The following is a 27,888-nucleotide window of genomic DNA, read 5'->3' as shown; positions in this document are numbered from 1 at the left end:
GCAGTCTAAGGAGAAACAACAACTAAATGTAATGTGATATCCTGTATGGGATCCTGAAATAGAACAAGGGCATTAGGGGACAACTGGTGACATCTGAAAGCAAGGGTTGTAATAATCATGTACCAACATGGTTTCTTTGTGACAAATGTTGCATAGTTGGATAAAATGTTAACAATAGTGAAAACTGGGCAAGGAGAATATGGGAACGCCCTGTTTTATTCTGTGACTTTTCTGTAAATCTAAAACTATTGGGAAATGAAATATTTACTTAAATTTTAAAAATAAGGTACTGGCTTCGGGATACTCTAAAGAAAAATCTCTCAGGTTGAAACAGAACATCTAATCAACTTCCTCTGTCTGCGTTCCAATATTTCATTTCCTCTTCTTTCATCTCGTCCTTATCCAGGGCCATGGCTTTTCCCCTTATCAGAGAGTCCCTCTGCAGATCTGGTTCTCTCTTCCTTCCCTTTAGACCTATCCTATAGCATTCTTTTGGAATTCTTTTTTTCCCAAAGATCTTTATTTAAAGCTGCAGTGAATTGTCCCCAAATATTCCCCTCAATCTTCCTTGTGTCAAGATATCTACTCCTCTGGGGACACTGAGCCTCATTAACAATGAAATGGATAAAGACCTATACCCTGGGCACGGGGCAGAGCAACAATTCATGCCTCAGGAGCTCTTTAGCACAAAAGAACAGGCGACAGGCAGTGAACTCCATTAATAATGTAAGGCCCCAGAGGACCAACCCTCTAAGTATTGCTTACAAAACAATTCCTGTAATACAGCAAGGAATCAGTAATAATGCTCTAACCTGACGACAGTTTTGAAAATGGCTGCTAGGTAGATAGAGCTACCTCTCATTTCAAATCACAGCTCTTTTTCCTGCTCCTCCCAGCCTTCCTTTATATTCACGGCATTCCTATGTACCTAATAATAAACAGTAATAACATTTTACGTGTATTTAGTGATTACCATGTGCTATGTACTCACTGGATTATTTCCTTTACTCCTCATAATAAGGTGGCTACTATTATTACCCCCAGATTACAAAGAACAAAACCAAGTTCAAAGAGGTGAAATAAATTAACCAAGGTCACATTCGTAAATGGAGGGGCCAAGATTTGAACCAAGGTATGTATGACCCCAGAGTCCATGACCTTAACCTCTATACACCCTGCTTCCTACCTTGATGTCTTCCCTTCTATTACTTTTTGAGAGATTGTAACATTTGTCATTTGGTTCTCTGTCCACACCGCTTGTGGTGGCCAGTTCTCGTGAACCCCGTTTTCTCAGCATATCACTGAGGTCCCCAAGAATCTGATCAGAAAGGGAGAGAAAAAGAGATAGCAAACTGAACAAAATAGTTGTGCTTCATCCCTTTCCACTCCCAACTCAATCCTTACCTCTCTGCTTAGAGTACCTACCTACAATTCTCATTTTTATTCAGGTCTCCCTCAAAATCTCAAACTTGGAAAATAATAAAATATCCTTAAAAGAATGAGGCGCAAAATGACAGAATAGCAATTCTTTAACATCTTTTAGCAAGTTCCATTGTAATATGTAGGCAAATTCCTGAAACTGTCCATCGATCAGCTTATATCACCATTTTTCACTGGATGGTGGTTACCACCTACAGCCATTACACAATTTAAGACAGAAGCGCTAAACAATTTTAACCACTCAGACCTAATCAGTTTTCCCAAAAGTTATCCTCCATTCACATCAGAATCAAGAAAATGAATCTGTTCAATTAAGAAAAAAATCTAACTTGAATAGTACAAATAAAAAATGTGTTCCCTATTTTATTAGTTAAATTCCTAAGTGGTAAATTAATAGTTTGAACACATCTATTTAAAGATAAAGGAAATTTTCCAAGAGAATAGTAATGTAGGAACCACATATCTCTTCGTTCTTTGGATTCCCAAGCACAGAGTACCCCGCTCATAGTAGAAACCCAAAGAATATCTTATCAATCACACACACAAAATTATTTTTTTAATGTTTATGGATAACTGTGTCAAAAATGTCTTGAGCTCAAATTCAAAGTGTTTGAGACTCTTTCTAGTCACTAAGCAATTTCAGGAGAGGGAAAATTATGTCAAGTAAAAGGCATGGATTCCTTTCCCATGCACTTTCATAAACTGCTCTGTTAGAATTTTAAACAAACACGAAGTGACCTTTCCTAAGGCATATATGACTTTACTAGGAATGCCAAAACGTCTATACTGTTCAAACATTCGAATTTTAAAGACATTTATCAACATTTTATTAATAGAAGTAAGAAAGTGAATCTTTAATACTACCCATTTAGACAAGCCAATACCTACCAGAAGGTAATCCTCCACCTTAAATATACCAACTGTAGAGCATGGAATTCTCCCATGAATACAGATTTTTCAAAAAATAAGCACCTGGTACAGAATCTGTCTTATACCATTTCCTCCTCATCAGACACTTTTTCCTGAAATGGAATTAGAATACCTATTTATGTGCTCAAGGAGCCTTTCAAAGATGCTCTAATAATCAACCACTATATGGCCAACAGGTAGTCAGACTAATTAGATGGCTGAAATTACCAGGCTACATCTTGGATGCATTTGGTTCCAGATAAAATATGGGAGGATGTGTTAAATCACATATTAAGCAATACTTTTTATAATCAAAATGTAATTCACTTATTTTATGTAGATTAGTATTATCCTCAAGTGACCTGAAATAGCAATGTTTTCCAAAATGCCATTTCCTTGATAGCCTCCTTACTAATATCCAGAGAAGTTTTCAACATTTTTGATGTTACTTCCTGTCATTCAGAAACCCAGATGTTTTCTTTACCTCAAGCCATAAGTCATGGCACTGAAGGCCCTTGACAATGACCACATAGGATAAAACTGCCCACAAGAGAAAATCACCACTGGGGAGGATGCCAATGTGCATGATCTGCAAAAAAAAAAAATTAACTATCCCAAGATAAATGCATCGTGGGCTATTATCTTACTTGTGAAATAGTCTTAGATATTTTTTCTTTTATTATATAGGGAGTGAAACTGAGCAGTACCTTGTGGGGCTCCTGGGCACAAAAGACTTTCTGGGTCCCCCATTTCTTTGATTACAGGAAATAGACTTCATTCAGCCTCCATGACCTTCCCTGAGTTCCAACCAGCAGGTTCAAACAGTTGTTAATAAGGGAAGGAAGAAACATTCAAAAGAAACAATAGTGTAGCCTTGGGGCAGGGTGCTGGTTCCCCCTCAAGGGATACACACAACAATATCTTTGAGCTGTTTTGCAGGTACTGAAACCCCCACCAGGTGGGAGAAGTTAACTGTCTGCTGCCCACAAGCACGGAGACCCCAGACCAGATAGAACCAGAAGGTTGATGATGCTGACGCCCACTTACCAGTTAGAAGAAAGTCTATGAGCTGATCACGCCCTCCTCTTTGAACCATTCCTAGAAAACTCCTCACTACCCCCTCCAGGTTGGGACACACAGTTTTGAGGGCATTAGCCCACTCTGGCCCCCTTTGCCTGGCAAAGCAATAAAGCTATTCTTTCCTCCTTCACCAAAAACTCCGTCTCTGAGATTTAGGGATTTCGGTGTTAGGGTACAGAGGCCGGATTCGGCTTCAGGAGTACATGAGTTCACTGTAAAAAACAATCAACATCAATGCAGATGTTTGTGTGAACATCTCTTTTGTCACCCCTCCAACAGCAACACTGAATTCTAATTCCCTATGCTAAGGAAACCCTTCTAGGTTCAGTGTGTACTGATCCAAAACATGTGTACAACTCAAGCCCACACACCTACACACATTTTACTTTTTTAAACTTTAAATCCATACATGACCACTGAATTGAAATTTCAACATGGATACGTAATTTTTCCCCCTAAATCTCCATACAGCGTTCTTTTTAGTATGTTAACTGGGAGGTGGTGGTAGTGGTGGTTGCTGTTACTATTGTTGTTTTTAAATTAAGAATGAATAGAAGGCTAACTTGCTTCTTAGTAACCTTCATCTTTAGAACCCTGGTCTTGGGCAGCAAGTAATGGACTCTCATCGGGAAACTGAAAGGGATTTCTGTGTTTGCCCTGTGAACATTTACCCCAGGGATTCTCAGAGACTGGACTCGGTTTTTGTAGCTAAAGAGAACCAAATATGACATGTGATTTGTTCAGTGTCACTCGTCAGTGTTCTTCAAACAGTTCTAATGCTTACATATTCCACTTTGGAAGTCCCAGCCATGCTCCCAACACATACAACCCCCGAGCTCTCATCACCTCATTTTTTTTTTTGTCCTCTCTTTACAAGTTGCATCTCGATGAGAAACCAGGAAAAATTCCTTAAAGAACCTCAGAGCTTGTAGTCTGCACACCCCAGATGCAGAGTTAGCGCAGAGTTGGGCAAATGAGAACTCTGGCATGTATCCAGAACTCACCACATTTACCGAGCACCATTCAGATGGTGGCAGAGCACATGAAACTCCATGGAAGAGCATTTATTGCTGAGGAATCTTCAAAGATCTCAACAAAGGCAGTCTTCACTACCAGGGGTCTGGATATGGAGGACTGGCCAAAACAAGGCACCAAAGACACTTGAATTGGCTCTCCAAATAAGCTTGAGTAAAGCACACCAAAAGTTCCTTTTTCCTGACTCATAATGAAGAACAGACTAGCCACGCTGTTCTCTGAAGGCAAATGGAACTGGAAATGTCCTCAGATCTCTCTAAACCCCAATTTCTTCAACCAATAAAATGAGAGCAACGAAACTGCCTACTGGTAAAGTCGATGTGCAAATGAAATCATGCACATAAAATGTTTAGTACAGAGTCTTCAAGATGATGCTTATAACTAGACATTACTGTTGGCATTATCATCTTGATTTTTCTGGAATTCGGGTCTGAAACTTATATTACAATGAGCCCAAATGTCTGGATATAAGGAATAAGATTTTTTCTCCCTGACACCGTTATCTTATGGTTCTCTGCTATACGCCCAGCACCTGAAACAGCAAATGCCAAATGAACGCACGCATGATCAGATGAACATGTTTTAGCACTATTACATTTTTACATTAACTTCTTTCCCATCTACTTCGTGGAATCCTGTATCCTTTATTATGAAACTATGATTTGTTCTCCATTTCCTCACAGCCTGTACCAGAACACTCTAGTCTTCACATACAGTTATAGCTTTTACATCATTTGAAATTTTAAGTGGGCTGTTTTCCCTCTACTGCCAATAAGTGTGTTCCTACTCAATCCATTTATCCTCTCTACCATGAGCACAAAGATGACTGGGAAGATCACTAATAATAGCAGGCAAACTGATCTTCCTCAGATTCTCTAAAATGACTAAATGCACTGTGCTTTTCTCCCATGTAAAAGATTGTGAGGTGACAGAACCAGCACAGGAAATTTGGAAAGGCAGCTCAGTCACACCAGTGTAGCCAATCGAGTCCACAGTGCAACTTTCCCATAAGCCTACCCTATAATCAATCACATATTTGCTTAAGATCCAAATCACTGCAGAGCTGTCTGTTAATCTGAATGGATTACTATCCTTACTTCTATCCATCCAACAGTTTAATGGGGGAAATAAAAGAAATATCCTTTTTAAAATAGACATACCAAGACATTTTCCTACAATTGTCTTGAATTTCAAACTCTTTTTAGAAAATGTTATTGGAGTATAGTTGATTTACAATGTTGCATTAGTTTCAAGTGTATGGCAAAGTGATTCAGTTATACATATACATGTATTCATTCTTTTTCAGATTTTCTCTTTGGTATCACATGAATTAGAATAAAATTGAATAAGATTGCAATTCAAGGGCACAGCATTCTGAATTCTCCCTTCTCAATCATCTCTCTGTTCTAAACAATTCAAAAGAAAACCAGATATTAATCCAATGTCACAAAGCGTTTTCACATGTGCAATTGAAAAAAAGTCATTGCTCCAAATTTATCTTAATCTCTCACATCCTCCTAATTATTTCTGTTAAGAAACTACTATTTATATTTGAGAATATTTGTTCCTGCCAGCATCTTGATAAAACACAAACAACAAAAATATAAGAAAAGCAAGCAGAGGTAGAGTTGAAACCTAGTCTGAGAAATGATGCGTTTCATATTTAGCAGAATGGAGTTGAAAGCAGTTAACAGAGAATAGAATGGGATGGCTAACTCTTCCTGAGATGTGAAGTTAGAGTGTGTCTGTCTCATTACTTTTGAAGTGAGGTGATCATCAGACGTTCTCCTATGGCACTGAATCATGTTTCTAGGTCAAAAACAAAAACTAATTTAATTCCACCTAGCTAGGATTTTTCAAACGACTCCTCTGGCAGGTAGATAATAATAGAAAATGAGCCAATGAGCATCAACGCCCTTTGTAATAGCCACTAAATATTTCTAAACCACTCTCTCATTGCTAATTGTGCCACAGAAACAGAGGCTTACTACGCAACCATGAAAATGCACCTCTCAGCTCTCTTGCTCCAAGGAGCACAATTGGCAATGGCTCAGGTAGCAGCATCTGAAATCCTCACTGTGTGTGTGAGGGCTACACTTGCCACGACAGCTCCCAGCAGATGACTGAACTCCCGTAAGATGCAGCTGTCCACTGATGGGAGGACTTCCGCTGGAGGACTCCCTGCCAGCCTTGCTGAAACAGCCTTAAGACGGAACTGCCATCTAAGACCTTGCTTCTTCCTTCCTCCCGTCCTCCCTTCCTTCCTTCCCTCTCACCATCAGAACGGCAGAGAGTTCTCCCTCTCTTCCATCTCTCTCCCCATGTTACCTTACTAGCATTTCTCCCAATAAATCTAACCCTCCTTTGGTGCCCGCTGCTCAGACAACTGTGACCTACACCTGTACTTCACACAAAAGGAAACTGGGGCAGATCTATTTTTCATAAACAATCCCATTTTAAAGTCACTGGATAAATATATAAAACAAGCAATAGAATCTCTATTTTTTTCATTTATAATTATTACCTGATTTCTGTTTCATCAATTCTGATTTCTGTTTATTAGCTTTTATTCAAGCTCGATACCACAGTACTAGTCTCCCTGATCCTTCACAGACACATTGCCCCTATTACACTCAAAAAAAAAAGCACGTTCCTTTGATTTTTAAATTCCAATGAAAGAACAAGTTTCTCAGGTGGGTTTGAAGAAACCAGTGCAGAGGTGGCTATGACTGCTCTCAAAAGAAAGTTTTGCTGTTTTTCTTTCTTTTGGGGGGGGGGCGGGTGGGATGGGGCAGCAGTTTGTGGCAGAGAGCGCTAGCTAACCACCAACCCCGTTCCCTCTTCTGCTGGACACACAGCCACCAGAGTACAAGTCTCTGCCTCCTCTGTGTGGCTGGGTGTGATTGTGTGACTGAGGTCTAGCCGGGGACATGTGAGTAGAAATGAAGGACACCGTTTCCAACCCTGGCCCATTAAACCTTTCCTGTGTGATTCTCCATGCTCTTTACTTTCTCATATATCACTGCCCATGAGCACAGCAAACCTGGAAACCACATGCTGAAGACGAAAACGTGACAAGACAGAAGGAGCCTGAACCTCCGAATTACCAACAGAACAAGAGCTGTTTGGACCAGGAACCCCTGGACTGCTACGTAAACAAGAAATTAACGTTATCGTGTTAAGCCTTTGAGATCTGGTGCTGAGCTCCCTACAACACCAAGCATTACTTTAACGATGGTATAGTTGGATACCATGAGTCTACCTAACAGGAGTCATCAGAATGATGGCCCCTGCAAGGCAGTGATGACAGGCAGGGTGTGACAAATGGCTGGGAAGATGGCCACTGATGGTTCTGCCCCCACTCCTTGAATCTAAAGGGCCCTCTGACCTGTTTTGACCAACAGAATACAATGGGGACCAACCATGAGCCAGTTCCAAGTCTAACCTTTAAGAGCACAGACAGCTTTGACTTTCAGCATGGACCCAGTGACCATGCTGTAACGAAGTCCAAGCTGTCCTGCTGGGGGCAGAGGTCACCTGGAGAGGCCGTGGAGGATGAGATTCCAGGGAGAAAGGGCCACATGGACAAGACTTAAGGCATCACAAGCCAGCTGCCAGCTCCAAGTCTCCAGCCCTCGGTGAGGCAGCCATGTCTTCTTTCCAACCCAGCCCATGAGTCAGCGGAATGCAGCCATGGCGGTGACCCCAGCTGATACTGTGTGGAGTGGAATGGTCCAGTCAACTCACAGAACCATGAAAAGTAATAAACTATTGCTGTTTTAAGCCATTAGGTATTTTTTTAGGGGGTGGGAGTTGTAGTTACACTAGAAAAGATAAACGATGCATTCGAATTTTAAATAAAGAGTTTAGAGTAGGAGACAGCTTGAGATGTGATATTTTCTATATTGTGTTTTCAGCTTTGAAATTCAAAAACAGAAATAATTATATCCTTTCACCCTTTTAAAATATGACTGTATTCTCCTGTGAATTAAATGACAAATAGACATCTTTACCTAGTAAAAAATATACCGATTTCGACACAAACAAAAGTAGCAATACACGGAACATTCTTGTTATTTTAAAATAAAATAATATATTTACATCAAAAAAGGTCAAATTATACAGGAGAGTGAAAAGTGAAAATTCCCCTTCCTGCTTCTCTCATGACTCCAATGTCACTTCCTCTTCCAGAGGCAACTACTGAGGACATTTCAATTTAGCATGTTTTATCCTTGCAGGTTTTTTCTATGCAATGTCTACGTGTTTGTGCCTTGTGTAGTTTTCGGTGTTTGAATATTATTAGATCAGACTGGATGTGTTAGTTCTCATCCCACAGAATTCATTTTTGAGAGAACAAATATGCTATAACAGACTGTATCAAGGGACTTACTTTTTACACATGTGCTTTCTCTTCTAGGACCAAGAATCTGCCACCAACTGCTTCTCTCCTTTGGTGAAAGCATACTACATCACCACAAGAGTTTCTGAAATATGGACTATCTTTCCCACAGTACAGTTTTTCATCTCTTTGATTTTCAGGCATTTTCATTGCCTGAATACTTATTTTTCATGTTTCCGTTTCAACTATTTCCCAATAGTCTTCAATTAAGAAAAAATAATGGTGGAGGATAAGGCTCTGATGTTCAGTCATCAACAACTACTAGTAACAAGGATTGTGAGGGCAGGATAAACCTTTACTGGCTCAAAATTGTAACACTTGTCTCAAACTCAGATAAAGGAGAATTAGATCGAAAAACATGAAAATAGAGAGACTTTTCTCCTTAGACATCTCTGCACTCAGTGCTCTTGAATAATGTAAGATTCTCAGATTCTTGAGTCAACATTGGAAAAACTAATAACGCCACAGAGAGATTTCTTGGGTCAAAACTGCTAGGTTTCTTGAGTATCAGGCATCTTTAGAAATGAATAGTTTGGGTTCTTTAATACTAGAAGATAATGCATTTCCTGCTTCTTTGCAGATGAATGCAATGTCTAAAGGCATTTCCAGGACACACAAGAAAAGGTGATTCTCTTTTCAAACAATAATTCCAATTAGACTCCTTCATTGGATATATCCCCTTCGATATATCCCCTTGAGGTATGTGACAGTGTCAAGAAGACACTAGACTATAATAATAGCTGTGGATTGTGTCTTCTAAAGATAGCCTAGATAATATGTCCCAAACCACATATTCCTCTTACAAAGCAACTCAATCCATAACTGAATATGAAGGAGGATACCTTTGCATCTGCTATCAACAGAATATGTATCGTCTTTCAACCAACAACATGGGATATCTCCATTTGTGAGAAAATTCCATGCAGTTGATTACTCTTCAGCATCAGGCAACAGCCTGGTTGAGACAGAAAACTTCCATTTCATTTCATAAGAGAAATATGCTTAGCACTATGTTTTTCTTCAACTGTTTAGATATATCCCCTTGAGGTATGTGACAGTGTCAAGAAGGCACTAGACAATAATAATAGCTGTGGATTGTGTCTTCTAAAGATGGCCTAGATAATATGTCCCAAACCACATATTCCTCTTACAAAGCAACTCCATCCATTAAAAAAATGAAATCTACATTCCCACCCCTTGAAACCAGCTGGGCTTTTATGACAGGTTCAACGAGTAGAGTACAGTGGAAGTGATCGTGCATGACTTCTGAGGCTATGTCATAAAAGATAATTTAGTTTCCACCTTGCTGTTGAACAATCACACACTGAGCCCTGAGCCTCTCTGCATCCAAGCTAACTGCGGTGAAGCAGCCATGCTGTGAGGAAACCCAAATAGCCTACATGTGAGAATGGATGGGGAAATGCAGAGAACTCTTCAAGAGAGATGTACAGTCAGCTCTCAGCTACTCCAGGCCCCCATCATTTCAGCTATAGCCCCTCAAACCAGAACCAATCAGACAAGCCCTTCCCAAACTGCTGACCTCCAGAGAATATGAGAGAGAGTGAAATGGTGGTTTTGTTCTATGTCACTAAGTTTTGCACAACAATAGACAACTAGAATAATAGCTGATATATACTGAGCCATAATTGTGTGCCAGGCAGTGCTTAAAAAAAAATTACATGTATTAATTCATTTAATCCTTTTGAAAACCCTGTGAGATAAGTATAATTATTCTGTTTCAAGATAAAAAACTGGAGCAAAGAGTGTTTTTGTAACTTCCTTAAGGTCACCATAGTAGGTGGAAAACACAGGGTTTAACTCTGAGAGTCTAGCTCCTGAGCTAACACTTCTATTTTATTATTACATTATAGACATATAGTATACGTAATATCTATAATATAATTGAACATAAGTATCAACACTGTCGATGAAATATATACATCAACCACAGTTGTACTATTGGATAGAATAAAAATATTCAAAACTTTTTAAGATAACACACAAAACTTCAGAGAAATATCTGTTTGAAGCTGTTCATCCAGACTCTCTGGAAAGCAAGACTTTTATCAAAGCATTTCCTGAAAACATGTTTTCATTTTGTTCTGTTTTATCATCATGTACTTGGCCTTTTACTGAGGGTCATTCTAAGAAATAGTGATATGAAAATTGTTTCTACCTAATCAGTAAGAAGCAATATCATAGACAGACACCACTGCGTGAGTAAAGACCTGTTAGAATTTCACATAAGGTACAAGATACCTAAACATGGGAATATTCTTGTGCCTTGTTGAGGCACTTTTCTGCAATGAACTTAATTATCTGGTTTCTCTTACTTTAGGATTTAAATTATTAACTTAAATAAACAGGTGGGATCCAAAAGTATCAAAATATAAGAATACCTGAAGGGTCTTTCTTTATCTTGGGAATTTATATAAGAAGAAAGCTTTGAGAAGTATTTATTTCATATTGAGGACAACAGAGAGTTTAACATACCGATTATTTATAACAAATTCTAAAGAACATGCAGCAGTATCCAAATCTTCAGTTCCTCATTACCTCGGAGTTGGTGGTAAACCTTAACTCCTATGGCTACAAGAATGACCTCAGAAGTGGTCCCATCTGTATCTTCTTTGGTGGGGCTTTGTTCTCCAACCGGCCTACATCTTCCTTTTGTGGAACCCCAGGCAAGGGTACAAGTGGGAGCCTGCATACCATGTGTCTAAATATTTAAAAGGTATAACCTATGCTGCACCCACAGACTGGCCTGCATTCCTACCCAAGGGTCCTAAAGCCACATATGAGACATCACCATGGGAACCCAAGGGCTAAAGGGGCTGCACTGAGCATGAGGAGCTGGGCAGAGTAGGGTGGATATTCACCTACTGATTACACCTGCTCACCAACTTAAGGAAATTCTCTGTTGTTAGGCAATATATGTTGGGTTTACACATGTCTGCAAGTTCGTTGATATTTCTCCTCTCTGAGTCCATCCAGGCTGCTATAACAGAATACCATATACTGGGTGACAGAAATGTTCACAGTTCTGAAGGCTGGGAAGTCCAAGATCAAGGCACCAGCAGATTTAGTGTCTAGTGAGAGCCACCTCCTGGGTCACAGACGGTGTCTTTTCACTGTGTCCCCACATGGCAGAGGGGCCAGAGAGCACTCTGGGGTCTCCTTTGTAACAGCACTAATGCTCCACCCTCCTGACCTAATTAACCCCCCCCCCCCGCAAAGTCCCCATTCCAAACATCACCGCATTGGGAGTTAGGATCTTACCATATGAATTTTGGGGAAGACACAAAATTTCAGTCCAGAATACCTCCCATCCATAGGTGGAATCTAGTTGCTCTCCTCTTGAATATGGTCCAATCACAGTGACTCGGATCTAATACAAAAAAAGTCATACAAGTGATTCTGTGTGAGTTTCAGAGCTAGTAGAAAAGGAAAGGTGATAGAACCTCCTTCCAGGTAGGGGTATTTTCTCTCTCTCTCTCTCTTTCTGTGTGTGTGCTTGGTATGTGTGTGTCCCTATGGACTCTGGGGGGTCACAGTCTCAGAGAGGCCATGCGTAGGCATTGCGGGTGACAGCCCCAGCTGAGGTGCCAGCCAGTGGCCTGCACCAACCACCAGATATGTGCATGAATGACCCTTCAGATGACTGCAGCCCAACTGATGCTGAGGACAAGAGAAACAAGCTATCTCCACCAAGCTAACTCGGTCCAAATGGCAGAATGAAGAGCAAAACTGCCGCTGTTGTCTTAAGCCACTAAGTTTTAGGGTGGTTATACAGCCATAGATAACCAGAACAGTGTTAAATACTAGGTTTTTCCAGTATTATAAGGTTAAATGTCCCGGATTTCTATGTCAGAAGATCTAACAACTTGAATGGAAGCACCATCACTTCTTACTGTGCAGATAATAAGTCATGTACTATAGATTAGCCTCCGTTTCCACGTGTATATGATAGGGTAATAACCCACATCCTCAGATTCCAAAGGAAAATGTATATGTAAGCATATGATACAGGGCACTTCACTTTTTAAGAAGAAGCCGGCAGGCTTTCATTTTGGAAAGCACTGCAGACTCCAGAAAAAAAATGGTACAAATGAACTTATTTACAAAACAGAAATAGAGTCACAGATGTAGAAAACAAACTTACGGTTCCCCGTGGGGAAAGGGTGGGGGGAAGGGTAAATTGGGAGACTGGGATTGACATATACACACTACTCTATATAAAACAGATAACTGATAAGGACCTACTGTATAGCACAGGGACCTCTACTCAATACTCTGTAATGACCTATATGGGAAAAGAATCTAAAAAAGACTGGATAGATGTATATGTATAATTGAATCACTTTGCTGTACAGCAGAAACTAACACGACACTGTAAACCAACTATACTCCGAAAAAGTTTTTTAAAAAAGAACGATGCTATGTGTTCCACTGGTACCTTATGGACGGATTCATCTTCTGGATTTGCTTTCTCACTGAACTGAGGTTCTGGGAAGGCAAAATGCTCCCCACTCACACCCCTTACAGCTCAACTCTGTCATCTGCTCCAGCTACACCATCAGAAGGCTCTGCAGCCTAAAGAATGACTCAAAAACAGATTCTGACTTGAAACGTTGACTTTTCTAGGGGCTAAATTTCAGTGATACTAAGCCTTTTCTTTTTTAATTTTCTTTTAATGTTCTCTAAATGGCATCAGAAGATGAATTTCAAAGAGGTAAAATGTATTTAAGATTTCATTTACCAAACAAACACAGTAAAAGATGATATCAAACATCTGCGGTTTTTCAATCACACAGCTAGCAAATAAGCACAAAATGGTTTTCGTGAAGGGCATAATTTGGCATCCTTGCCATCAAAGGCAATTTTAAACACATAATTCAGATGCCCATTGACAGCAGCACTTTCTTGTTGGGTATTAGTCTGCCAGGATGAATCTGGAAATACAGCAATGTCTCTCAATTAGAAGCATAAACTTTAAAAATGAGAAATAAAATCATGGTGGCGTGAACAGGACACAGGTGGGTAATTGACAAGCTTGCATAATGTGGAAAAAATCATAGGTTAGAGGAAAAGTCATAACAATAATATACAGCTTTGAGTTTGCACAGCCACTTCCCCCAAAGAGATCAAAGCCCTTTATATATATTATCTCCTTAATCCCCCTGTTACCTGCTGCAGGGGCAGGGTTAGGGCAGATACCCTTTGGTGTGATTCTGTCGCCATGGGCATCCTATGTGGCAGCCTTTTGTGAACCCTATTACTTCCGTTCTCTTTTCTGTAATAAAGTGTGAGATTAGCTTTCTAGTTACAGCTGGAGATATAATGCAGCATCAGTTCTTCAACAAATTTGTCCCTTTCCCCAACTTGTCACACTACACAGATAACTACGTAAAATATTTCTGGCTACAGGTACATTATTAACGGGCTGTAACTGTGTCTCTGAAAGAGAGTTCAAAGACATCAAAAACATCTGTAACAACTAATTAAAGACTTGCTTAACTACGTGAGATTATTTCAGAAAGCGGTTGGCTGTGGGACTCGTTTGTTGCCCAACACCCCAGACATTTCAGACATTGGATTTTTTTCAGCCAGGCTTCTCCGACCTCCTACTAGAAAGATTATATACATGTTATAGAGCATGTATGCATAGATCCATGAAAAATATTGAAAATAAAGCACTATTTTGATATCATGCATACTAATGTCTCTGAAGGTCAGATTATCAAAATCTTATTTCACATCTCTTTATTCACTGTATTTCAGGAAAAGATAAGCCTCTATGAAATATAACTATGTTTCGAATGTGATTCATTCGCAAGATGTCGATCAAAGTTATCAAACTACAGCTCATCTTCCTTGAGGGAGAAAAAATTACGCTGGTTCAGAAACCTGTTTCTACGATCTACTAACCTTTATATATGCTAATAATTTTACTATATTAGAAGATTCTATTGGGTAAATGTTTCTTTGATAATCCATCCCAGGATTATATCTGCCACCTCAAATTCTCTTTGAAAATAAAATGTCAAAACTACGTGGCACTGAAATTTTAAATCAGTGACTCCACTTCCAAAATATAATGAGTTAGGAAGACGCATGACCAGTTGTTTTAACTGCCTTGGAAATACGCGCCTTGATTCTGGGATATACAGCTAAAGGAAAAGAGTCACATGCGAACTTTCAGTTTGTGTCTGCGTGGAGCTACTGCCTTGAAGTTTTGCATAAAATAAAATACAAAAATTTTGGTACCCCCCGAGCTATAACAACACCCAGATCTTCAGAAGAAGTGTCACTTTAAGATTTTTTTTTTTTTTTGGCCACACGACATGGCTTGAGGGATCTTATTTCCCCGACCAGGGATTGAACCCGGGCCCACAGCAGTGAAAGTGCCAGGTCCCAATCACTGGACCACCAGGGAATTCCCCAGAAATGTCATTTTTCACAAGTGGATCCCTTACAAGAAAGTTGCAGAGGCACTTAGGGACTGAGTACTAAATTTAAGTACTCACTGATTTGAGTAATTTAAGCACTATGTGCAGGTTTTGCATTTACACTGAAATTCAACTTTTTTTTTTTCGGTACGCGGGCCTCTCACTGCTGTGGCCTCTCCCGTGGTGGAGCACAGGCTCCGGACGCGCAGGCGCAGCGGCCATGGCTCACGGGCCCAGCCGCTCCGCGGCACGTGGGATCTTCCTGGACCGGGGCACGAGTCCATGTCCCCTGCACCAGCAGGCGGACTCTCAACCACTGCGCCACCAGGGAAGCCCTGGCAGGCGGATTCTTAACCACTGCGCCACCAGGGAAGCCCTGAAATTCAACTTTTTAATGAAAGCCTGAGTTAAGGCTGCCACATCCGGCTGCCAGTTTCTGCAACTAGTTACAGACACACTTGCTACTCTAAGTGTGGTCCTGGGCGTCATCTTGGGATCACTGGAAATGCAGAATCTTAGGCCCCACTGAACTAAGGCCCCAACCTACTGAGTCAGAATCTGCATTTTAACAAGATCCAAAGAAGACGGTTATGCACATAAAACTTGGGAAGCACGGAGTTAAGATCTCTCAGAAAACTAAAACACAGAATTAAAGAGACTGTCTCAACAGAACTAAAGGTGGCATATTTGGTCCAATGCATCTTTCATCCGTCAGATCACCACCACCATCCCATGTACCCTCTCCTCCATGTTCAAAATATGCCTTGGTCTGTCAGATAAATGTAAAATACATAAATGAATAAATACAGCCACAAGGTCCACTGTTGGTTTCCTCCTGGATTTTCAGCACTGACATTTCCTGCCTCAATGACCGAGAAGGATGATTTTATGTCACACCAAGGGGGAAAGGGAAGCAAGAGAAGAGTTTTGGGTTCCCAAGAGGAATCTACAGTTTTGCCTTGCTTCACACACTGTCTAGTTTTGGCTCTTCTAGATTTTAATTGATTGGCTTACCATCCTCCGGTGTGACACACAAGTGCCATCAGTGGAAATGAAATGTGTTTGAACTTTTCCTGCTTCTATAATATTTCATTGGCTTCATGTCATTTTACTATGAAAATGTCACTGAACTCTTCTAAATATTAAGTTCTAAGCAGAAGCTATAAATAAAGTGTCATTTTTCTGGATGTGAATGGATTTGTAGAGAAATTCGACAGAACACTCCTATTGACACTGAAACATGAAGTGAATAACAAAGTGGAAAGTTCCACTAGAATAAGAAGGGTCCTCAAAAATACCCCAAACTGCCCATGCGGAATTGTGCCTTCTAAAACCTCGGATCACAGGAAGTAATTTTAAATGTTGAGCTTTCCCATCAAAGGCCTTTTAGAATCATACTATATTTCCAGGGAATGTTTAGTATTAACAATCAACATTTTGAAATATTTGGAATCTGTCTCCCAGGTCACATAGGTTATGATGAACTCACAAAAGGCCACAATTAGCGCTATTTTTCTCATGGTTGACAGATATCATAAGCAGTTTTCAGGGGTAGCAATGTCCAGAATTCCATAGGTCCTTTACTTCAGCCTAAGAAAGTCGAATATAATCTCTATAATTTTGCTCTGGTCATATACCGCAGCTTAACTAACCCACTCCAAAATTCAACATAATTTTTTAAAAACCCACCCATTTTACTATGCTCACAGATTCTGTGAGTCTTAGGAATCCAGACAGGGTGTAGCGGGGATGGCGTGTCTCTGGTCTATGATGTTTGGGGCCTCAGCCATGAAGACTCGCATGGCTGGGGGTGACTCAAGTGGATTCGCATGGCTGGGGGTGACTCAAGTGGATGGGGGATGGGATCCCAGAGCCTGGACCAGGACTGCTGATGGAGACTATGAACCAGCATCTCTATAACCGCCTCTGCATGTGGCTTGGACTTCCACACAGTACGGTCGCTTCAGGGTAGTAAGACTTCTTACCCTGGTAAGGTCACAGCCTCCAGAGCAAGTGTCCCAGAGAACAAGGCAGAAGCTGCATGGATTTTATGACTTGGCTTCAGAAGTTACATCGTGTCTCTTCTACCATACTCTACTGGTTGAAGCTATCACAAACCGGCTCAAACTCAAGGGAAGGGGACAGAGACCTTAATCTCAATGAAAATATTGTCAAAGAATGTGAGGCAATATTTTAAAACTGCCACATAGTCGTTAAGTTTGTTTATTTATTTATTTATTTATTTTGGCTGCCTTGGGTCTTCTTTGCTACGCACAGGCTTTCTCTAGTTGCTGCAAGCTGGGGCTACTCTTTGTTGCAGTGCACGGGCTTCTCATTGTGATGGCTTCTCCTGTTGTGGAGCATGGGCTCTAGGCACACGGGTTTCAATAGTTATAGCATGTGGGCTCAGTAGATGTGGCTCGTGGGTTCTAGAGCGCAGGCTCAGTCGTTGTGGCGCATGGGTTTCATTGCTCCGTGGCATGTGGGATCTTCCCAGATTAGGGCTCAAACCCATGTCCCCTGCACTGGCAAGGGGATTCTTAACCACTGCGCCACCAGGGAAGCCCAGCCATTAAGTTTAAGAGCAATATTTCCATTTAACAAATGGTACCAAAGTTTTATTAAAAAGTTAAAGAAAAAAAAACCCAAACAATTGGTCAAATCCAACCCTGCTATTTTGCAGGTGAAGAAAAAGGTCTTGATTGAAGGACAATCGTGCACAACATATTTCTTTTCCTTTTGTCATCTGAACTAGATTGTATGCGTTTCTCTCAAATTTAATCTCAATATTCTTAGCACTCTATGGAAGAGGACTTTCCTTGTTAATGACGAGAATAATTCATTCTATGTCCCACCTGGAAGCTCTATGAAAGGTACAAAGACATACCGTCTTTAACAGAATATTTATCTACCAAAGTCACTGTGCACTCCCCAAAAGGCAAATTTTCTGAATCAAATAGTTTATCTATGTCCATTAAAATGTTCTTTGCCGGGAGGGCTTCCCCGGTGGCGCAGTGGTTAAGAATCTGCCTGCCAATGCAGGGGACACGGGTTCGAGCCCTGGTCTGGGAAGATCCCACATGCCGCGGAGCAACTAAGCCCGTGAGCCACAATTACTGAGCCTGTGCGTCTGGAGCCTGTGCTCCACAACGGGAGAGGCCGTGACAGTGAGAGGCCTGCGCACCGCGATGAAGAGTGGCCCCCACTCGCCGCAACTGGAGAAAGCCCTCACACAGAAGCGAAGACCCAACACAGCCAAAAATAAATAAATTAATTAAAAAAAAAATGTTCTTTGCCCACACATAGTAAGATAGATTCTCTCCACACCCTGCATCCATTAGTGTCCCCAATCACTCTTACACAGTGAAACAGAACTGAAATGTATTCAACCAGGTAGAGACAGGATGGACGAGGGAGGTCGGCAAAATCGCATAGGAAGTCAGTGACATTTCTCAAGGTCAAAGTGGGTAGTAAAGACGTTTCCTCTATAACAGGAGATAGGGATTGCACTGCTGGAAAGAACCATAATAAACATTACAGGGGAAAGTTGTAAATCATTCCAAGACTGAGAGAATACAGTAAGAAGAGCTAAAATAAGAAGTTGAAGCATTAACTGAGACGATCTGGGGGGAGGTTGAGGGAAGAGGGCTGCAAGGGCTGGCTGTTCCTGCTACTGCCCCAGTCCTGGGGCACACAGAGCTGAGTGCGAGGGCCAGCAGTAAGGGCTCCCGGGGTGAGACGCACCAAAGCGGGGTTCTTGGGGCTGGCTGCACCAGCCAGGGGGCTTGTGAAATAGGGCATTGCTTATTTATCACAACTGTAGAAGTCTGAACTGCTAGTACTTGTGCATTTGAATTTCTAACACTAGGAAAAGATGTTGTCCTTGAATTTGGGGATGATGCAGCAAGAGGGTGGTATCAGAATTCCACAAGGGACTTCCCTAGTGGCACAGTGATTAAGAATCCGGCTGTCAGGGCAGGGGACGTGGGTTTGATCCCTGGTCCGGGAAGACCCCACATGCCACGGAGCAACGAAGCCCGTGCGCCACAACTACTGAGCCTGTGCTCTAGAGCCCATGAGCCACAACTACTGAGCCTGTGCACCTAGAGCCTGTGCTCCTCAAGAGAAGCCACCGAATGAGAAGCTGGCGCACCGCAACGCAAGAGTAGCCCTCACACAGCAATGAAGACCCAAAGCAGCTAAAGATAAATTAAAAAAAAAAAGAATTCCATATGAAGATGGACTAAGAAATGCTGTTTCTCAGATAAAGATGAAAAAGAAATCTGCTTAGGAATAGGAGGATATGGTTCGTGTAATTCTAAGCATGGTAGTTAAATGTACACACACACACACATGTTCAAAATCTCCATTTTCACTGCAGTGTGCCAAGTACCTGCTTCAATCTAACATAAAACAAAAGTTTTCATTATTCTCTTATAAATGGCACATGCCTTTCATACTGTGTGTGTGTGTGTGTGTGTGTGTGTAAGATAGGTAATAAGTTATTTAATTATTTTTAAACAAATGCCTTAGAAAACGTCTTTTTAAAATTAAACTATTCCATCAGTTTTTAAAGAAAATACTGGTATTTCACAGTCAGTTATTTTTGATTAGGCTTCAGCCCCCACCATCAGCAGCCATGATGGGCAGAATAAGAATCTTTCAGGAGACATTTATTCCATGAGAAAATTTTCCTATTAAAAAATAAAGAGGGCTTCCCTGGTGGCGCAGTGGTTGAGAGTCCTCCTGCCGATGCAGGGGACACGGGTTCGTGCCCCGGTCTGGGAAGATCCCACATGCCGCGGAGCGGCTGGGCCTGTGAGCTATGGCCGCTGAGCCTGCGCATCCGGAGCCTGTGCTCCAGAACAGGAGAGGCCACAGCAGTGAGAGGCCCGTGTACCGCAAAAAAAAAAAAAAAAAAGAAAGAAAGAAACTTTGATGAAACTAGAATTGAAGTGAGGTAGTTAATGATCCATAATTAAACTAGTTGCCTTAGAAATCAATGCAAAAGAAAAACAGGTTTAAAAACTTTTAATTTTCTTCCAAAAGCTCAAATAACATGGAATCAGAGTCAATAAAGCCTGAATTCATTATGGAGCCATTGACCCAGTTCATTAATGACAAACCAAGTGTTTTTTCACAGAAAAGAAAAATCAGACATTAGTTCCATAGCTTTGCTTCATGTACTAGAATAATCAACAACGAGTAAGGGAAATGAATTAGGTACCAAGGGTATAAGCACAGGGGACCCATCTGCCCCACAGCAACACCTGTTCATGCCAGGTCAGCTTGCTGAGTGGTGAAAAATAGAGCAGAAGGAATGTCTTGATGATAAACAATTTAGTCAAATGGGTTAAATCAACCACTTACTTAAAATCTCAAGTGAACTGACTTTAAAAAAGAAATACTTTTGAGGGGCAATATACTGAAATAGTCTCTTCAAGTTATGCACTTCCTAGCCATCATATTTTTAATAACTATCTTGTCAAATTTTCTAACAAGATTAATCATTTTATCTTGGTCCAAATCTTCCCTCCTGCTTTGTCATACACAGGGTGCCCATTGCAGTAAGAGCCACTGGGGTCAAAGAAATGAACTAGATCCCAAGGGGTAGAACAGGCCACAGAACCTGCCTGATGGCTCAGAGGAAGACTAGACTATTAAGTCCGTGAGGCTGGAGAGTAAATTGTTTCTTCTTTTGTTTGTGTTTGCTGTTTTTACCAAATTGTGAAGGGAAAGCTGGAAGTAGAGTCTTACTAGTCAAATTCTAGGACTGGACTCCATTCATTGTTGGTGATTCTTTTTCAATCATGTGGATATTCCAGTTTCCCCAACAGTCGACTAAACTGGATGCTTGTCATGGTCCGTCTGAGGGTACTAGGAATATAGGTTAGTAGCAAATAACTGGCTCCTCTGACTCTTCCGGTCCACAGCTACTCAGGCTCAACCTCTGACCCCAAATTCCTAATGACTTCCAACTCACTCATGACTTCAAGACAAATACCTTTCTTACTTCAAACTCACTTCCAGAACCTTGACTCTTTCAGTCCTTCTGGCTGTCAGCATTGTCATCACTTCTTTTCCGTTCATAGCCAGTATTGGTCTCAAGGTTAATCACCTGAACTTATCTCTCATCAGTATCCTTTGTTCTCCTGTCCCAACACCTTCTGAGAATCTGACCAGGTGAAGTCCAACACCTGCGTAATGTTAAATCCCTCCAACTCCAATGAAGGCAGGGTGAACTAGATATTCACAGTAACGTGTCAAATAGCACCTTGCTAAATTCCCATTCCACAACCTCCCCTGGGACATAAGAACCATCAAATAGTCCTGAATGGTAGAGTAACTCCAAATCCTCACTCCAAAGGGCAACGATAAAATTGGACAAAATTGTCAAAAACAAAAATTTCAGGACTCTGAAAATAGAACAAAGGCACAAGATAAATTGAGGTGTGTCTACACAAGAAAAGCTTGTGTGGTAGTAGTAGTAGTTTTTTCAACATGTGTGTTGAAGCAATTCAGGTAAGAGTTTCACCGTGGTGTTTTTTCCCAGCGTGGCTATGATTCCAATGTGGCCACCCACCCCAGCTCTGTATTTGTGCCCAGCTATGTTCTAGGTTGGTGTAAGCCATGAAAACCAGCACCTTCTCAGCCAGGAAGGCTAAGGGCTAACTTGATATTCATCAGAATATGGAAAAATCCCCACACACATTGTCAGAAACAGTAGCGATTTTAGTGACAAATAAGAAAGACGAATGTCAGCTAGCCTGAGGTTGTGGCAATCAGACTAGGCATAAGTTTATCAGGAAATGAGACAGCCAGAGTAGGCCTTGATAGGTCTCCACATACCCTGGTGGTTCCAAAGGCAGTGTGCATGTACAAGGCTGCACACCTTCTTAGGAGAGACTGGAAAAGGCAGCTATCTGTTTGTCCCTGGATGAATGTGAGGACTTGTGCTAGCAGAAGGTAAAAGCCAGGAACAACAAGTAAACTGTCTGAAGTTGACATGTGTCTCCCAACTTACACACAAATCCATGAACAAGGGCAGAAACTTAATAGCTCAAGGTAGATGAGAACAACTTTTAATTATTCAGTTACCACTAAACAATTCTGACATGGGAGCAACCCCTATGAAGTCAGGCTTGAAAATAAAATTAATAAGGAAAAAGAAACACTTTACAGAGACATCAAAGGTCACAAACAGTGGGGGAAGACAGACTCCACAGAATTAGCCCAAACAAATCATTAACAATAAACAGAAACAATATCAGAGAAGAAACAAACTCACATCTGCTATGATATATATTACCTAAAATGTCCAGTTTTCAAATAAAAACTTATAGTATATGCAAAAAAACACAAAAGTGTTTCCCCTTCACAAGGAAAAAAGCAGTCAAAAGAAATGGTCTACTAGGGGACCTAGATGTCGCATTAGCACAAAAAGACACCAAAGCGGATATCACAAACAGGTTCAAGGAACGAAAAAAAAATCACTTCTATAAATTAAAGGGAAATATGATAAAGTGGCTCATCAAATAGAGACTACCAATAAAGATATAAATACTGTTTCTAAAAAAGGAAATTCTGGAGTTGTAATGTATAATAACAATAACTGGCATTTCCAGTGTCCATTCCAACATGTGAAGAGATTATAAGTAACTCCCATCCTCATAACAAGAAGAAAGTTAAAAAACTAAAAATCAACAACTCTCCTTAGATTTATCAGAGAATTGAGGTCAGAGGGCAAACTACTGCCCTGAAAACTGGAGGAATAGAACCAAGAGAGTAACAGCTTACCAGGAGCAGAAGCTGCTAGAGCCAGAAACTGGTAGGAGCACTAAAACCTGTAAATGACACATTTCTGGAGGTTGAGTGTTGACTAGCTTTAGAGCTAAAACTCCTGAGGGCGCAGTCTTCAGGAAGCCTCTGTACATCCGTAAGTTTCACCTCCAAAAACGTCACCAGATTCCCACTTGTGAACACTTGGGGGGAAATGTCCATGTACTTTGGGGAAGATAAGAGAAAAAAATAACCATGTTAAGATGCAACCAGTGGGTTCTGTTCTCCAAAACGAAGCCCTGCCCTCAAGGAAAACTAATTCACTAGAACTTTATCTCCAGAAGAGCAATGAGCCAACTCTAATCCCCACAGCCTTCCTGTCTCACACAGAGATCTAGGGGGAAAAAAACTGAAAAATATAAAAAACTTCTGAAGGTCACAGTGCAGGAATTCTGGCCCTTTTTATAAACGGAGGTTTAACCATGAGAGTACAGAATGCTTCCCTTCCCTAATACCTTACTACCACATCAATAGGGATGCAGTATAATAACAGTAAATTACAACTGAGTGAGCTGCAAGACATGGACTCTATGTAAGAAGGAGTTTCTACGGAAACCCGAAGACAACAGGGGAGACAAAAACAAGGATACCAGAGTAAATTGAAGCATCTTACACTATAGCCACAGCAAACATTAAACACAGCCTAACTCCTAGCCAGATAAATACAAAACATCACACTAAAGACCTATTTACCTCAGTTTCTAATACATTATGTCTGGATTTCAATAAAAAATTACAAGGCATACTAAAAGGCAAGGAAAGATCAGCCTGGAGACACAAAGCAAGCGTCAGAAACTAACTCAGCTAGGGCAGAGAAATTTTAATTATCAGACCAAGAATTTAAAATAACTACAATTAATATGGTAAGGACTGTAATGGAAAAACTGGACAGCGTGCAAGAAAAGATGGGTAATGTAAGCAGATAAAAGTTCTAAGAAAGAATCAAGAGTAAATACTAGAAAATGAAAACACTGTCAGAGAAATGAAGAATGTCTTTGATGGACTCATCAAAGGTTGAACATGAATGGAACATGGCTGAGGAAAGAATCAGTGAGTTTGAAAATAGGTCAGTAGAAGTTTCCAAAATTGAAGTTCAAAAAGGAAAGAAAACAAAACAAACAAACAAAACCAGTATGAAACAAGATATCCAAGAACAGTGGGACAATTAGAAAAGCTGTACTAAATGTGTAATGGGAATACCAGAGGAGAAGAAAGACAGAAAGGACCAGAAGAAATATTTGAATGATGACTGGGAACTTTCCAAAGTTAATGACAGACATCAAACCAAGATAATCAAACACAGATCCAAGAAACTCAAAGAATACCCAGCAAGATAAATACAGGAGGTGGGGGGGAACCAAACACTACGCATAGGCATATCATATCAAAATGCAGAAAACCTAAAAGAAAATCTTGAAAGAAGCAAAAGCCAAAGGGAAAAGAACACCTTATCAATAGAGGAAAAGGATAAGAATTATACTGAACATTTCTTCAGAAACTATGTTAGCAAAGAGAGTGGACTGAAATATTTAACATGTTGGAAGAAATAAAATCACAAACCTACAATTCTGTATCCAGCTAAATTATCATTCAAAAGAGGAGGAGAATTAAAGACTTCCTCAAACAAACAAAAACTGAGGGAATTTATCTTCAGTAGAACTGCATCACAAAAAAAGTTAAAGGAAGTTCCTCAGAGGAAATAAACATCATATAAATAGGAAACTCAGATCTCCATAAAGAAGGAAGAACATTAGAGAAGAAATAAATGAATTATTTTATTTTCTTTACTCTTAATTGATCTAACAGATAAGTGTTCAAAATAATAGCAACAATTAATTGGGTGGTTAAAACTAGTTAATTGGGAAGACATAGGGGAGAAGCTGGAGCTGAGGCTGGAGTCGCCCGTGGGGGCCAAGTCCGCCGTCTACCCGTGGCCGCTGCCGGTCTACGACAAACCCCACGATGCTGCTCACGAAATCATCGAGACCATCCGGAGGAAAAGAGACGTAGAGTTACATCCAGAGAACAAGTTGCTGGACCGCTCCCTGCAGAAGAACCAGGAAGAGTAAGACCAGGAACACACGTAGAAGAAGAAGAAAGAGATGATAAAGTAAAGCCTGGTCATCTCCAGGTTCTGATAGAAATAAAGTTTCCAGAAGTTGTGTTCCTGCAATAAGAAATAAAGATGTGACCTTCCAGTTGTGTAAAGCTCTTAAATGTTGTGTAAGTGCATCGGGTGCCTAAGGAACCTGGAGCTAAATGGGCTAGTTCTGAGGGAGAGAGACTTAACTACGTTAACAAAGGAAATCCACCTCCGTCCTTTGCGGGGGCAGTCCCGAGCTCGTGCTTTAATGGACGCGAATGCAAACCGTGGTTCTCACGTGACTTTCTGAAGCGCCCCTGCAGCAGGCCCAGCTAAGTCTCACTTTACGGCAGTGGCATCAGATGGTGGCTACAGAAGGTTGCCGACGTCCCTGTGTGCTCTTACAGGCTCTGCAGACCGGGGGATGAAAGGACCAAGGAACTCTGCCCTCAGGAATCCCAAGTGACTGGAGGGACACAGCGTCAGGGCCCCAGGTGGTGTCGCCCACAATTCAGAAGGTGGGCGGAGGCTCCGCAGCTTCATTTCGTCCAGTCCCTTCCAGTATTTAAAATTGTTGTCAAGGTGCTGCATTAACTCAGGCAGGTCTACAAAGGCGTCCCAAGCAGCAAACATGTCTGTGATGAAATAGTCAATGAAAGAGATTTGGGATTTGGGGATGCTGCAGGTATTTCTGTCCAAAACTGGCATCACTACAGGCGAGTCCTGTCGCTTCTTTTCATCAGTCTGAGACAAACATTCTTCTGAGATACGTGCGGCCCACTCAATGCACTTTCCCAGGGGTCGGCAGGGATTGGACGCATCAGCACACTGAATGAGCATTCGTTTGATCAGACTGCGGTTGTCTGGAGTTCTGAGCATAGTGATTATGGCTTCTTGATTTTTATCAGTTTCCCCATCTTCCTCTAATGCTACCAAGGGCTTGTTGATGCTATTGACAAATTTGTTGACGTGCTCAAAGTGCTTTGTCATTTCTGAGGCTAAGACCATGTCGATAATACTCTGGCGCAGCGTCCGGTAGTCATCCCTCTCCATGATTTTAAAGATGCTGCATTTATCATCACGAGTGGTCAGCTGGAAGGCCAAGGCCGCGAGGTGGCTCTCGAGCACAGCAGTGTCGTTATACGGAATGGCCAGCTCGCTCCCAGCACTGCACAGGAAGGAGTTGGTTCTCCCGGGGTGGTCCAGGTCATGGACAGTGGCTGCAATGAGGGCAGTGATCTCAGCAAGTGGATCTAAAGTTTGCTTTATCCTCTCTTTGCAAAGAAAAGAGGCAGTGGCGTGAAGCACATCGGCAGAATGTGTAGAATTGTGGTAGGGGTTAGAAGCATGATAATTGGCTTCGATAATTTGCAACCATGATCTCAGCATTGTCTCAGAGCATTTTAAGACTTCACAGACTCCAAAGCGAGCAAATATTTTGAGACCAAGATAAATCAAAGGCCTTTTATGAGTGGCAGCCTCCAGTTCAAAAATATCAAAGTCCCAGGATTCCTCATTTTCCATGGCCCGAGTTATCTGTGATGGGACGTTGTGAAGGGAGGTGGGGGTGATTACACTGCTGGAAACCTGTTTAAAGTTTTTTGTTGAAAGAACATACTCATTCCTGGATGGTCTTCGCAGAACATCAGACATTAAGCCCCCAACAAGGTCAATGGCATGAGGATCATCGTCCTTAGCATCAAATTGTGGTGAATATAATTCAGTGGTTCTTAGAATTTCCAGCACACGATCTAAGGCTTCTGTCACAGGCATGGGACTGCTTTCCTGGGCAGCACTGATGATATCGATTGCCTTGGTGATGGGCGCCTCATCTACATGGAATGTATCCGGGCCATGGAGGAGCGTCGTCTCTGGCTGGAAACTTTGCTTGTTCAAGAGGCAGCAGTTCTGACATCTAGTGAGCTTTTTCTCCCATCGTTATGTTTGCCTGACTGATTACCTGTATGAGTGTCAGACTGAACACATTCAGCTATTTTCTCAGCCTTATTGTTGCCATTGCACACTCTGACAATGGACACATAGTGTCCATAATTTTTCCTCCCTGTCCAATGACAGGTATCACCTTCACATTTTGTTGTTGAGAGACATACAGAGAAGCCAGGGTGAGTCACCCCATCTCTCCCTCCTCTGGACCTCAGTTCCTCCTGATTGTCACTCGTTACACTGAGAACAGATTTCAGGACTCAGCACATGCAGCCATAATGTGTGCCTAATTCCACATCCCAGTCACTGGGACACAAAAGTTTGGTGTCTTCAAGTCTGGCTCCCACATCACCACTCACATATGTCAGTTCTTCCTCTACAGCTGAGTCAGTGAGTAAAGACACATAAACAGAAGCAGATTAATATGAACAAGGTTTTATTGAAGAATCAACATTGTGAAAATGACTCTACTACCCAAAGCAATCACAGATTCAATGCAATCCCTATCAAACTACCACTGGCATTATTCACAGAACTAGAACAAAAAATTTCACAATTTGTATGGAAACACAAAAGACCCCGAACAGCCAAAGCAATCTTGAGAACGAAAAATGGAGCTGGAGGAATCAGGCTCCCTGACTTCAGACTATACTACAAAGCTACAGTAATCAAGACAGTATGGTACTGGCACAAAAACAGAAAGATCGATC

General features: G+C 41.2%; 2 protein-coding genes across 5 annotated transcripts in view; both read right to left on the bottom strand.

The window, feature by feature from the left end:
- The window catches only part of LOC307186875 (uncharacterized protein), a 341,925-nt gene that overhangs the window by 167,620 nt on the left and 146,417 nt on the right, over positions 1-27,888 (bottom strand). For 3 of the 4 annotated variants that reach the window (XR_013828492.1, XR_013828493.1, XM_079922474.1), the window contains one exon: positions 12,143-12,251. Coding sequence is in view for 1 of the 4 variants with exons in the window: in XM_079922474.1 (XP_079778600.1) it covers positions 12,143-12,251 (109 nt within the window). In the remaining 3 variants the exon portion in view is untranslated. Of the gene's footprint in view, positions 1-1,186; positions 1,320-12,142; positions 12,252-27,888 lie in introns of those variants that run through there. The other variant, XR_013828494.1, reaches the window with a different exon arrangement.
- Positions 25,604-27,326, bottom strand: LOC307187028 (high affinity cAMP-specific and IBMX-insensitive 3',5'-cyclic phosphodiesterase 8A-like; the record flags this gene model as incomplete). The annotated part of the gene is given in 4 exon segments (XM_079922790.1): positions 25,604-27,069; positions 27,072-27,126; positions 27,130-27,279; positions 27,282-27,326. Coding segments are annotated over 4 exon segments (1,716 nt in total), but the record flags the coding sequence as incomplete, so codon positions are not given.

This window comes from Stenella coeruleoalba (genome assembly GCF_951394435.1).
Source record: "Stenella coeruleoalba genome assembly, chromosome: 5".
Lineage (NCBI taxonomy): Eukaryota > Metazoa > Chordata > Mammalia > Artiodactyla > Delphinidae > Stenella > Stenella coeruleoalba.
The sequence above is the reverse complement of the archived record's forward strand: the minus strand, read 5'-3'. Positions and strand labels throughout refer to the sequence as shown.